The following is a 14,473-nucleotide window of genomic DNA, read 5'->3' as shown; positions in this document are numbered from 1 at the left end:
AACCTAGAAAATGAACTCTCAGAGGGATACACTGTATTTTTTAAAATATATCTTTATTGGAGTATAACTGCTTCACAATACTGTGCTAGCCTCTGTCGCACAACAGAGTGAATCAGCCACGTGCATACATACATCCCCATATACCCTCTGTCTTGGGCCTCCCTCCCACCCTCCCTATCCCACCCCTCTAGGTCATCACAAAGCATAGAGCTGCTCTCCCTGTGCTATGCTGCTGCTTCCCACTAGCTAACCATTTTACATTTGGTAGTGTATATATGTCCATGCTACTCTCACTTCGCCAAGGCTACCCCCTGCCCTCCGTGTCCTCAAGTCCATTCTCTATGTCTACGTCTTTGTTACTGCCCTGCCACGAGGTGCATCAGTACCATTTTGTTGTTGTTGTTGTTTTCAGATTCCATATAGATGTGTTAGCATATGGTATTTGTTTTTCTCTTTCTGACTTACTTCACTCTGTATGACAGACTCTAGGTCCATCTACCTCACTACAAATAACTCAGTTTCGTTCCTTTTTATGGCTGAGTAATATTCCATTGTATATATGTGCCACATCTTCTTTATCCATTCATCTGTCGATGGACATTTAGGTTGCTTCCATGTCCTAGCTATTGTAAATAGTGCTGCAATGAACACTGTGGTACATGTCTCTCTTTGAAATATGGTTTTCTCAGGGTATATGCCCAGTAGTGGGATTGCTGGGTCATATGGTAGTTCTACTTTAAGTTTTTTGAGGAACCTCCATACTGTTCTCTGTAGTGGCTGTATCAATTTACATTCGCACCAACAGTGCAGGAGGGTTCCCTTTACACTACACCCTTTCCAGCATTTACTGTTTCTAGATTTTTTGATGATGGCCATTATGACCAGTGTGAGGTGATAACTCATTGTAGTTTGGATTTGCATTTCTCTAATAATTAGTGATGTTGAGCATCTTTTCATTTGCCTCTTGGCCATCTGTATGTCTTCTTTGGTGAAATGTCTATTTAGGTCTTCCATGCATTTTTAAATAGGATTGTTTGTTTTTTTGATATTGAGCTCCATGTGCTGTTTGTATGTTTTGGAGACTGATCCTTCGTCCATTGTTTCATTTGCAAATATTTTCTCCCATTCTGAGGGTTGGCTTTTCATTTTGTTTATGGTTTCCTTTGCTGTGCAAAAGCTTTTACGTTTAATTAGTTTCTGTTTGTTTATTTTTGTTTTTATTTTCATTACTCTAGGAGGTGGGTGAAAAAAGATCTTGCTGTGGTTTATGTCAAAGAGTGTTTTTCCTATGTTTTCCTCTAAGAGTTTTATAGTGTCTGGTCTTACATTTAGGTCTTTAATCCATTTGGAGTTTATTTTTGTGTATGGTGTTAGGGAGTGTTCTAATTTCATTCTTTTAAATGTAGCTGTCCAGTTTTCCCAGCACCACTTATTGAAGAGGCTGCCTTTTCTCCATTGTATGTTCTTGCCTCCCTTGTCGTAAATTTGGTGGCCATATGTGCATGGATTTATCTCTAGGCTTTCTATCCTGTACCATTGATCTATATTTCTGTTTTTGTGCCAGTACCATACTGTCTTGATTACTGTAGCTTTGTAGTATAGTTTGAATTCAGGGAGCCTGATTCCTCCAGCTCCGTTTTTCTTTCTCAAGATTGCTTTGGATATTTGGGGTCTTTTGTGTTTCCATACAAACTGTCAAATTTTTTCTAATTCTCTGAAGAATGCCATTGGTAATTTGATAGGGATTGCATTGAATCTGTAGATTGCTTTGGGTAGTAGAGTCATTTTGACAATATTGATTCTTCCAATCCAAGAACATGGTGTATTCCTCCATCTGTTTATGTCATCTTTGATTTCTTTCATCAGTGTTTTATAGTTTTCTGAGTACAAGTCTTCGCCTCCTTAGGCAGGTTTATTCCTAGGTATTTTATTCTTTTTGTTGCGATGGTAAATGGGATTGTTTCCTTAATTTCTCTTTCTGATTTTTTGTTGTTAGTGTATAGGAATACCAGAGATTTCTGTGCATTAATTTTGTATCCTGCAACCTTACCAAATTCATTGATTAGCTCTAGTAGTTTTCTGGTGGCATCTTTAGGATTTTCTATGTATAGTATCATGTCATCTGCAAACAGTGACAGTTTTATTTCTTCTTTTCCCATTTTTATTCCTTTTATTTCTTTTTCTTCTCTGATTGCTGTGGCTAGGTCTTCCAAAACTATGTTGAATAAGAGTGGTGAGAGTGGACATCTTTGTCTTGTTCCGGATCTTAATAGAAATGCTTTCAGTGTTTCACCACTGAGTATGATGTTTGCTGTGGGTTTGTAATATGTGGCCTTTATTATGTTGAGGCAGGTTCCCTCTGTGCCCATTTTCTGGAGAGTTTTTATCATAAATCTGTGTTGAATTTTGTCAAAAGCTTTCTCTGCATCTATTGAGATGATCATATGGTTTTTATTCTTCAATTTGTTAATATGGTGTATCACATAGATTGATTTGCATATATTGAAGAATCCTTGCATCCCTGGGATAAATCCCACTTGATCATGGTGTATGACCCTTTTAATGTGTTGTTGGCTTCTGTTTGCTAGTATTTTGTTCAGGATTTTTGCGTCTATTTTCATCAGTGATATTGGACTATAATTTTCTTTTTTTGTAATATCTTTTTCTGCTTTTGGTATCAGGGTGATGGTCACTTTGTAGAATGAATTTGGGAGTGTTCCTCCCCCTGTACTTTTTGGAAGAGTTTGAGAAGAATCAGTTTTAGCTCTTCTCTAAATGTTTGATAGAATTCGCCTGTGAAGCCATCTGGTCCTGGACTTTTGTTTGTTGGAAGAGTTTTAATTACAGTTTCAATTTCATTACTTGTAATAGGTCCGTTTATATTTTCTAATTCTTCCTGGTTCAGTCTTGGAAAGTTGTACCTTTCCAAGAATTTGTCCATTTCTTCGTGGTTGTCCATTTTATTGGCACATAGTTTGTAGTAGTGTCTTATTATTCTTTGTACTTCTGTGGTGTCAGTTGTGATTTCTCCATTTTCATTTCTAATTTTATTGATTTGCGTCCTCTCCCCTTTTTTCTTGATGAGTCTGGCTAAGGGTTTATCAATTTTCTTTATCTTCTCAAAGAACCAGCTTTTAGTTTTATTGATGTTTGCTATCGTTTCCTTCATTTCTTTTTCATTTATTTCTGATCTGATCTTTATGATTTCTTTCCTTCTGCTAACTTTGGGGTATTTTTGTTCTTCTTTCTCTAATTGCTTTAGGTCTAGGGTTAGATTGTTTATTTGAGATTTTTCTTGTTTCTTGAGGTGAGATTGAATTGCTATAAACTTCCCTCTTAGAACTGCTTTTGTGTTCCATAGGTTTTGGGTCATCATGTTTCTGTGTATTTTTTTTATTTCTTCTTTGATTTCCTCAGTGATCTCTTGGTTATTTAGTAGCTCACTGTTTAGCCTCCATGTATTTGTGGTTTTTACAGGTTTTTTCCTGTAATTGATTTCCAGTCTCATAGCATTGTGGTCAGAAAAGATGCTTGATAATTTCAATTTTCTTAAATTTACCGAGGCTTGATTTGTGACCCAAGAGGTGATCTATCCTGGAGAATGGTCTGTGTCTAGTTGAGAAGTGTATTCTGCAACTTTAGGGTGGAATGTTCTATAAATATCAATTAAATCTATCTGGTCTATTGTGTCATCTAAAGCTTGTGTTTCCTTCTTTTCTGTTTGGATGATCTGTCCATTGGTTTAAGTGGGGTGTTAAAGTCCCCTACTATTATTGTGTTACTGTCGATTTCCCCTTTCATGGTTGTTAGCATTGGCCTTATGTCTTGAGGTGGATTTATGCACCCTATTTTAGGTGCCAAAACATTTATAATTGTTATATCTTCTTCTTGGATTGATCCCTTGATCATTATGTAGTGTCCTTCCTTATCTCTTGTAACAGTCTTTATTTTAAAGTCTATTTTATCTGATATGCATATTGCTACTCCAGCTTTCTTGTGATTTCCATTAGCATGGAATATCTTTTTCCATCCCTTCACTTTCAGTCTGTATGTGTCCGTAGGTCTGAAGTGGGTCTCTTGTAGACAGGCATTATATGGGTCTTGTTTTTGTATCCATTTAGCCAGTCTATGTCTTTTGGTTGGGACATTTAATCCATTTATGTTCAAGGTTATTATTGATATGTATGTTCCTATTACCATTTTCTTAATTGTTCTGTGTTTGTTTTTGTGGGTCTTTTTCTTCTCTTGTGTTTCCTGCCTAGAGAAGTTTCTTTAGCATTTGTTGTAAAGCTGGTTTGGTGGTGCTGAATTCTCTTAGCTTTGGCTTGTCTGAAAAGCTTTTGATTGCTCCATTGAATCTGAATGAGATCCTTGCTGGGTAGAGTAATCTTGGTTGTAGGTTTTTCTCTTTCATCCCTTAAAGTATATCCTGCCACTCCCTTATGGCCTGCAGAGTTTCTGCTGAAAAGCCAGCTGATAACCTTATGAGATTTCCTTTGTATGTTATTTTTTGTTTTTCCGTTGCTGCTTTTAATATTTTTTCTTTGAATTTAATTTTTGTTAGTTTGATTAATATGTGGTTTGATGTGTTTCTCTTGGGGTTTATCCTGGATGGGACTCTCTGTGCTTCTTGGACTTGGGTGACTATTTCCTTTCCCATGTTAGGGAAGTTTTCCATGGGGCCTAAGCAGGGGTGGGGTTTGGGCAGTGGGTGGGCCCTATGCTTAGGACCCACAGGACTGGAAAAGGCCCTGGGGGTGTTGAGGGTGGGGCTTAGGCTAAGTGGAACAGAAGGGGCCCAGGCATGCCTCCCGCCTCTGGTCTCAGAGCACTGGGGACCCCACCTGGGAGCTCAGTGGGTTTCCCGGGCTCGAGTGGGTGGGGCCAGCGCCCTCTGTTCCTCTCCCACTACTCTGGTCCTGGAGGCCCCCTCCTGCCCGCCTCTCCTGATCTCCTCCCCGTCTCCGTCCTATGCCCCCAGGACCCACGCAGCCTGGAGTGGTCCTCCCCGTCTCCGTCCTATGCCCCCAGGACCCACGCAGCCTGGAGTGGGCCTCTGAGGGTGTAGGACCTGGCCCGAGAGTCAGGCAGACTTCTCTGGACGATTGGGCAGGGGATGCACTGGGTGTGCTCCCCCTGATCCAAGCCTCCAGGGGTGAACCCCTTCCCCCTCTCAGCCACCCCTCAAGGGCACTGGTCCTGTCTGGCCTCCACTTCTCCTACCTCCTCAGTCCCCCCATGTCCTACCAGTTCGCTCGGGGATTCGTCCTGTCACCTTGGGCTTCGAGGTACCCCACCAGCATCCTGCCGGTGCCCATGTTGTGGGGAGATGCAAACTCCTCATCTTCCCACACTGCCCTACACTGTATTTTTAAATTCTCCGGCTCTCTGGATGGCATTCCTCCTCCTTCCTCAGCTTTCCCATGCTCCTTTTCCTTTCTTGCGGAAAGTTTTATTTTTAAATGGCTTGGACTCCCTCCCCACTCTAGCTTTTAAGGTCCAGAGCCAAGAATTTGGATCTCTTGCTATGGAGAATGAATCCTAGGTATGTGGCTCTTCTTGCCTTCGTGAGATGGATCCTGAGTGGAGCTCTGGAGAAAGCTCATTTCCAGGAACTTGGCAAGCAGTTTCTGATGCGGCAGAGGCCAGAGGGGCTAAGGAAAGAGAAAGAACCATTGAAAAGTGTTGTTTTGTTTGGGAGATGGAGAGAGATGCTGAGAAATATGTGTGTGTGTGTGTGTGTGTGTGTGTGTGTGGAGTGGATAGGAAGGAAATGAAAGCAGAGAGCACAGACTTTTGCTTCTCCCTTTTGGTCAAGGAATGGACAGAGAGAAACAAAGCGGGCAGCAGGTTTGAGAAAGGGTCAGTTTCCAAAGAACATTTTCTCTCACATAATTCTGTTTATTGTGTGGCTTGGAAAATGAGCCTTAAAAATGAACCAGTGAGTGCCTCAGTGCTTCACACTGTGCTGGATTTGAGAGGATGAGTGACAAAGACACATGCTTGCTGTCACAGAGCTAGCAGTCTGATCTAGGAGACAAGACTTCCTACTCTGCCTCCTGAAACATGGGACGTGGCAGGACAACTCCAGCCAGGGTGTCCAAGCCAGAATGTTTTCATGTTGTCAGCGGCTCATTGGTGCCGCAGGGGTGCAGTGCTCCAGGTTCCTAACTGTCGGTTGATCCACCATAGCTGGCTGCAGTGTTGGTATAAACACATTCAAATCAGTCTATATATATATGGTCACAAAATTAATTTACGTCCATGTTTACTAAACGATTACCCTTAGTTTTATAAACCATAGAGATCCCAATTCTCAGATTCTTATATGAGAAGAACAGGAATGTTTTTGAATGCTTGTAATCTGTATTTTGATTGAGGATCATACGGTGGATTTTGAAAGGCTTTATTTAGACTATGTGTGTACTTAATATACCTTAATTAATAAAACTGAAGAGTTTTTAATGTGTTAAAAATATATATAATGAGACTATCAATGTATACATATGTATCTGTTTACATATAATCATCTTATGTGTATATATGTGTATACATATATATAGATACACATATACTTTTTTTCCTTTAATTTAGCAAAGATACTTTAGACCTTCTCTTTCAAGGACCATTCACATTTTCTGCCGTGCTCCTGATGCCTTTACATTAAAGCTTTTCCTTTTACCTGTTTCCATAATCAGTCTGCGAATCATTCTGGATGTCTTCCCAGGCAGAAATGAACTGCAACACAGGCTGATGTTAACCCTTATCCCGGAGCAAAGGCTTCATCTCTCAGGGGTACACCATTGATGCCCTGCACACAGGACACACTGTCCAGATCCCCTCAGTCACCAGTTCATGTAGGGAAAAAAAGTTGGAGTTGCTTATGAAGTCAGTTCTTGATACTAGCTTTCGTTTTTGTGTTATTTCATTTATAAAATTCTTTTCAGAAGGTTTTAGAAAAAAAAGTGAGAAATGGAATTCCTGACTGGATGACTATGACAGAGGGAACAGGAGACACTCTAAGTGCCAACAGGTTCCTTTCTATTTCTATTCCCACTAAATGTCTTCTGTCTGACACATTCTTTCTGCTGGAAGCCACAGCAGCAACCCCAGGCCCTGTGTCTTAGTAGCTACCGTTCAGTGTCAGTTTTGCTTCTGGAGGCTTCTGAGGTCTCCTGCTGCTTGTTTCACAGGAAAGGTGGCTTTGGCTTTTGTTGCCTCAGTAAATGTTTGGTTTGAGTCATGAGGCTTTGACAGTGGCCGCCTTTTGTTGCGATCTTTCCCCTGCTTGTGTGTTAAGTGACACGCACCTACCCATGGCCAGGCTGGCTTCCCCTTGATGTCTGTGAGCAGCGATGGAATCGGTCTTCCCTCTAGGACTGGGCTTAGATTCTGAAGTGGGTCTTGATAGCCTGTCTTCACATGGTCTTTCCTGTGTGCATGTCTGTATCCTCATCTCTTTTTTTCTCAGAAGGAGAAATTATGGTTATATTGGATTAGGGCTCACCCTAATGACTTCATTTTAACTTAATCACCTCTTTAAAGACCCTGTATCCAAATACAGTCACATTCTGAAGTACTGGGAATGAGGACTTCAACAAATGGATTGGCAGGGAGGTACAATTCAAGCTACGATGCTAAGATTTCTTGCAAAATGTCTAGGATTTATTGTTCCCCTCCTTAGAGGTGCCTGGCACTGAGTGTCTGGAGGCACCATGGAGGTAGATGGAAAATGGCTCACTTCAAGCCTGGTATAAACCACCTTGATCGTTGAAAGGGATTGAGAGATCCCTGAACCCTTCCTACCAAGGCCACTCTGCCTTATCCCCCAGAAGGGATCACAAAGGCTGAGTCATCCCAAAAGCACTTTTTTTTTTTTTTTTTTTTTGCGGTACGTGGGCCTCTCACTGTTGTGGCCTCTCCCGTTGTGGAGCACAGGCTCCAGATGCACAGGCTCAGCGGCCATGGGTCACGGGCCTAGCCGCTCTGCGGCATGTGGGATCTTCCTGGACTGGGGCCCGAACCCGTGTCCCCTGTATTGGCAGGCGGACTCTCAACCACTGCGTCACCAGGGAAGCCCAGCACACCTGTTTTCTAGCTGAGTGTTTGTCCCTAAACCCCAGTGGGGAATTCCAGTGCTGCGGTGCTGGGCTAGATAGAGCCGTGTAGAGCAGAGCAGGGAGGAGCTGGACCGGCCCAGGTGAGGAAGTATTGGTGGGTGTTTTTAATGATCACTTACTACATAGCAGATACTGTGCTGGTGACTTACATTCTTTAAAAAAAATTTTTTTTTAAAGATTTAGAAAACCCACCATCCAGTATTTTGTTAACACCCAAAATGTAGAAAGGATATAATTGTAAACAACAGTCCTTGGCGTGGAAATAATTTAGCTTTACAAACAATACACTCCTTGATTTTCTCATTTTGCCATTGAACCAGGGACATCATTACAGAGAGTTATCATTTGAGCTTAGCGTTGAAGGTGAAAATGGGAAGAGGTTTGTTGTGGGACTGGAAAAATTTCCACATAAAAGTCAGGAGTGTTATAGAAAGAACATAAGCTTTGGAGGTAGACACAGATGGTTTGGAATCCTGGCTCCAATATATACTGTGTATGACCTCAAGAAATAAATACCAACTCATAGTATGAGAGTTTTCTGGCTTCCACATCTGAGTAATGAGGTACTGATTTGCCTTAGTGGTTGTGAGGACAGAATTAGGTAGCCCTTACTAATATTAGAAGAATGTGGATCTCTCCCAAATTCTGTGAAACAACCTTGGAATTAAATTAGAAGTTTCCCTTCTTTGACTAAAGTAGCCACATTTACACAAATAATTGTCGTTAAAATGCTGCCAGTCTTAGGAAGCTGTGCTCATCATTATATCATTAGAGTGCAGTTTATGTAGCTTTCTGCATCCCCAGTATGCATTCCAGCAGTTAAAATCAAGCAGCAGCTGCATATCTGTGGATGTCATACCATAGATGTGGATCTATTGATAGTCCTCTGAGATTAAATCCCATGGCAGAGATTGGTCTCATTTCACAATGGTTAGAAACAAGGCTTCATCTTTTTTCTTTTTTTCTTTTTTTTGTGGTACGTGGGCCTCTCACTGCTGTGGCCTCTCCCGCTGTGGAGCACAGGGTCCGGACGCGCAGGCTCAGCGGCCATGGCTCACGGGCCCAGCTGCTCCGTGGCATGTGGGATCTTCCCGGACCGGGGCACAAACCCACGTCCCCTGCATCGGCAGGTGGACTCTCAACCACTATGCCACCAGGGAAGCCCAAGGCTTCATCTTATTGTTAATTAGCTGTGATGAACTGACATCATAACTAGGAAGAGAGACTTACTGCAAACTGAAGAATTCTTTTCCTTTCATAATTTATTCTTTTCCATTTATTCTGCCCCTACCCCCTAATAAGAAACATATCACATTTTCAGAAGGGTTTGTTTTGTTTTGTTTTGTTGTCTTGGAAGAGAAGAGACTTTGAACATGTTTGTGCAGTGAGCAGCAGAAGCTGAGAGAGGGAGGGTAGCAGGTGGAGTGAGACCTTGGCAGAAGAGGAAGTCTGTGGAGTTTGGAGACAAATGCCAGGATCCCTACTCCTGCTATGTCACTCTCATTTTCCCATCCATTCCCTAAGGGGAAAATGTTGGTCTTCAAGGTACAATGAAACCACACATGAATCATGGATTTTCCTAGCCAGGGTCCCATTAATCCAGGTGCTCATTCCGGCTCTGCTGGGAGCAAGCCTGGTCACATTAGAGAAATTCATTGCCTATTTGAGCCTTGGTGTCTTCACATCTTATTAGGAAATACAGGGCATGCTAAGCCCCTAAAAGTGCATATGGTAAATACTCATAAATAATAGCTCTCCTTACTATCAGTGCCCTGATGTTGTGTGCTATAAACTTCCTTTCATCAGATGCAAATGCAAAATTAATATGCTGAACAGTTCATCCAAATTACTGTATGTATATGTCTATGACAGTAACATATTGTATGTGGATTAGTACTTCACCGGCAGTCTCAATGGGTGTTGGAAACTTGAATATTTACACAGAGTCAGCATAACCTAAGGTTGAGGAGCCTCATTGCTCCGGTTTCAACCCCACATCACTATTTATCAACTTGGGTCTTGGGAAAGCTACTTGACCTCTCTATGCCTCAGTTTCTTCTTCAAAAGAATGGAAATGATGAAATAGTACCTCTCTCAAAGGGCTGGTAATGAGGATTAAATGCATAAACATTTGTAAAGTGTTTAGAATGGAGTCAGACATAGGACAAGCACTATAATATAGGTACCTGTTAAAATTAAAAAGCCCAAGTAATTTTGGCTGTTTTTTCACATGATGTGATCTGTAATGGTCATACATATTTTCCAGGACCTGCTAATTGGAATCACATTTAAGCTTAAATAATTGGTGCCTTCGGTTCAAAATCTGAGTAGAATTACAATCTAGTATCTATTTCTATGAAGTCTTTAGTGAAAGGGATTCCTTAGGTAAACACTTGGAGGTACTAATGAGTCTACTGGGGTGCTCAGGACTCTCTTTGAAATTTTGATGACTCTCAGACATGCAGATCATGAAATTGGCTTTGAAGTTTTGGTTGGCTCACCCAGATATGCAAATCTAGAATTAGCTTTGACCAAGAAATTTGAGGTTTAAGCCCGTTCTTGACTGAGGAGTGGACTAGAAGTTGCAGCAGCGAGAATGTAAGTTAGTGACCTGGGAAAACTTGCTCATTGTATAATTACTCGTGGCCCCAGGCAGCTCTGTGTAAAGCCTTTAAGCAGCCTTTCCACCCTACTGGTGCATGCCAAGGGCCGTAGCACTGGAGTCTGGGCTGATACCCCTTTGGTACCTGCTCTGCCCCCTGTCCTTGGATTGGACACTTGCTAGAACAGCCCCAAACTGCTATTAACAGTTTCTGCAACAGCTAATGACCCTGCTTCTGGGACTAAAGATTCTCCTGGGTAGAGGGCTACAATTCCAGCATTTCATAAGACTGATTTAGTTGCACAGCTGCTGAGGGTCTACAGTGAAAAATGAATATGCCGTGGCACACATGAAGGGCACCAGCCAAGCAGCCTGCAGGACCAGTGAGTTGGGTGACCCCTAGGGTCCTAAGGCCATCAGATTAATGGATGCCTAGCAATTCGTAAACTAGTGACAAGATATTAGTTGGGCCAGAGCTTTCTTCTAAGTAATAGTATGGAATCTCAATTGAAAACAGTGCTTGTGTGTTTAATTCCATGCTTTGAAGTAGGAAAGATTTCAATTCCAGAAGCTATGAAATCATATGTGTACAATGTAAGTAAAAAAAAAATCCCAGACATAACCTTAACCTTTTGTTCTCCAGCACCCCTCTCTGCAAATATGCCTGTACATGTGCACCCCACATACAGTCTAACTGAGAACCATTTGGTCTTGGTGTTTTTCGTTTTCCCTTTGCCAACTATATATTCACTTGATGGTCTTACAGCAGGTAGCAGACTTTAAGGGTTTAACACAGAAACTTATTTTTCTCCTGCTAGTTGAGAAGAGGCCACATTATTCCATTTTAGCAGAGGAATACCTTTGTCCACTGGTGATGACTCCAGAACACTGGTGTTGTGTAGAATCCTGGGGGCAACAGAAAATTCAGAGCACATTTCTTATGCTTTTTTCCTGGAGGAGAAAACCCCTAATTATTCCTAAAGGCATTACACATAGTGCCCTGTCCAATCTGTTGGTAAATATAGGCAGGTCTTCTTTACCTTCACATGGCCGTAGCTGCTTTGTAAATTATTCACAGCGAATGTGTACGTGATTTTGGAGTCAGACCTACCTTCCTTGGCCTAGTTCCCGGCTCCATCGTGTGTCTGCTCCTCTTCCTGACCCCCCTCCCAGCTTCCTCACCTGTAAAGCTGGCAAGACCAGAGTTCCTGCCTCGGAGGGCTCTCGTGAGGATTAAATACGGCAAAAACTGCATGGTCGTGTCAATAGACGCAGAAGACGCATTTGACAAATTTCAACCATCACGTATAAAGCATCAAGAATAGCGTCAGGCACAAAGTAAGCTCTATTAAATGTTAATAATATTATGAATAACGTAGGCAGTAAGCTGACTCATCTATCCTTAAAATGTCTTCTCTGGGAGACAGAAATGCTAAGAAATTACTGGCAAGTCCAAGTGCAAAGGGTGGGAGTCAGCCCTAGTTTTAGGAGTCTGTGCCCTGGTTTTTTCTCTAAGCTCAGAATGTGAAAGAGCTCTGGCGTTGGGCGGTTGTTACTGAGACGAATCCCAGCTTTCTCCTTCCTCCTTGATCACATCTAACACCAAAAACCCTGTTTCAGGCGATCTGGGTGTCCACAGTGGGGAAGAACTCCAGCTCACCACCACTATCACCCACGTGGACGGACCCACCGAGATCTACAAGTTGACCCGCAAGGAGGCCCAGGAGTAGGAGGCTGCAGCACCCGGCTGGGACTGTCCCCCACACCCCAGCCCCTCTAACTAGAGTGGGGAGCGTGCCAGAGAGCTCCACGTGCAAATGAATGCTCTGTCTCTTAGCTGTGGTTTACTTGGACCAGCAGTGTGGATGTTTGTCAGCTTGCCTTCTGATGGTAACTCTTGGAGGAAGATTCCTGCAGCCACTAATGCATTGTGTATGATAACAAACCCTCTGGTATGACACATGTTCTGTGATCATTGTTAATTAGTGACATAGTAACAGCTGTAACAGGTGGTTAGTCAACCTCGTGTGTTGGGGGTGCCCTCCTTGGGGGATGGTTTGGGCCAGATGGGGTCTATATGGAGTGGAATATTTGATTCTTTTTTTTTCCAGTTTTAGATTCTAGGATAGAGTTTAACATTCTTTGCTGTCAAGATGGGCTGGTGTCATAGTCTTCTTGCCTCTTAGTCCATGACCACTTTTTTTTTCCCTATTTATATCACCAAGTAGCCTATCGAGTTAATATTTAAGTTGTCAATAGATATGTGCCCTTATTTTTTACGGCATAATATAAAATAACTGAATTTCATGAGAAGGTCTGTTACACCAGGGGCATTTCAGCTTTGAAACCAAATCTGTATATCCAGTACTAACCAGTCTGTTGGATGTGGGTTTTAAAAAATGTTTGCTAAACTACCCAAGTAGGATTTATTGTATTAAATGGCCTCTGGGTCTGAAAAGCTTTTTTAACCTCTTGCTTAAAATGTGTTTTCTTTTGATAAGATGCTTCAAACAGCCTCCGAAAGTGTAGATCCAATCATTTAAATAAACCTGTATGTATATGCATATATGTATATGCACACCTCGTCCTCATGCTCAGCCAGAACATGTGCATGCAGATTCTTTTCCGTGTTGCGTCTATGGGGTAGGGGGAAACAGCTCTATGAAAAATTAAAATATTTTGCCATCAAATCAAAGTGTTTGGGGGTGCTATATATTTCTGGAAATAGGGTAACATTTTCTGCACTGGATGGTTAACCTACCTAGGCTGGCATGTGTGACAGAAAGGGTGGGGGGAAAATGTACATGATTTAGAAGTAAATTATGACCCTCCTACCTATGCCCACTTCTCCAAATAGCCTGTTTCATTGTACTTTAACTATGCCATTGGAAAGACAACATGGTACAGCAGAGAGAAAGAATACTGGATCTGAGATTAGAAGGCAGAGTTTCCTAGCAGAGGCCCAACATTTATTACATAGCATGACCTTGTTGAAGCCACCTGACCTGGCTGTTCCCTCACCTACAAACTGGCATTCATAAACTTTAACTGCTTCATGGGGTGGCAGTGCAAATTAAGTCAGTTAATGTGTATGGAAATGCATTTTAAACTCTGAAGCTGTGTAACTATGTTCTTTCTGGATTTTAAAGACAACTTCATGAGTGTCCTGTTTTTCAGACATTGATGCCTGGAGGTTTGGAGCACAATCCATTTAATTCACCTACTCGGCAGTCCTTCTCCATCCTTTCTTTTCCCTGATTTTGGCTAAAACCATGGTAAATAATGATGGGAGGAAATACTTTGGCTTTGGCTTTTCTCTCAGGCCTTTTCCTGTCCTGGTAAACATTTGATGGTGTTTAATCCAATGCACTCAACATCCACTTCTGATCGACTACTGTGATGCCAGGAATTAGATGTAGCCCATGTCTCACAGTCTAGAAGGGAAGATGAACTTAAAACACGACAAGTAATCTCCTGCCCCAGAGGATGGATGAGAGTTTCTCCTAAGGAGATGGGGAAAGGGCCTGAGATAGACCTTAAAGAAGAAGAAGTAAGATTTTACGAGGGCTGAAGGACAAAGGGAACAACAGTAAAAAATCATAGAGGAAGTGAAGAACAGAGAATGTTTGGACAAGGCTGGTCATCAGGCCTGACTGGCACATAAAAGGAGTGGATATAGCAGAAGATGGGCCCCATGCATCTGTGAGCCAGAATGAGAAGGGTCCTTAATGCTATGGGAAGAGCTATCAGA

The 14,473-nt window shown here is 42.0% G+C and overlaps 1 protein-coding gene across 5 annotated transcripts in view; it reads left to right on the top strand.

Moving 5' to 3' along the window:
- The window catches only part of WLS (Wnt ligand secretion mediator), a 105,940-nt gene extending 92,654 nt beyond the window's left edge, over positions 1–13,286 (top strand). For 3 of the 5 annotated variants that reach the window (XM_060089945.1, XM_060089948.1, XM_060089944.1), the window contains exons 12-13: positions 11,896–12,060; positions 12,343–12,432. In XM_060089945.1, the coding sequence (XP_059945928.1) occupies positions 11,896–12,047 (152 nt within the window). In that variant the 3' untranslated portion in view covers positions 12,048–12,060; positions 12,343–12,432. Of the gene's footprint in view, positions 1–11,895; positions 12,061–12,342 lie in introns of all 5 variants that reach the window. The other 2 variants (XM_060089947.1, XM_060089946.1) reach the window with 1 other exon arrangement.
- Positions 13,287–14,473: the final 1,187 nt, after the last annotated feature.

Source organism: Mesoplodon densirostris, chromosome 2 (genome assembly GCF_025265405.1).
Source record: "Mesoplodon densirostris isolate mMesDen1 chromosome 2, mMesDen1 primary haplotype, whole genome shotgun sequence".
NCBI classification, from domain to species: Eukaryota; Metazoa; Chordata; class Mammalia; order Artiodactyla; family Ziphiidae; genus Mesoplodon; species Mesoplodon densirostris.
The sequence above is the reverse complement of the archived record's forward strand: the minus strand, read 5'-3'. Positions and strand labels throughout refer to the sequence as shown.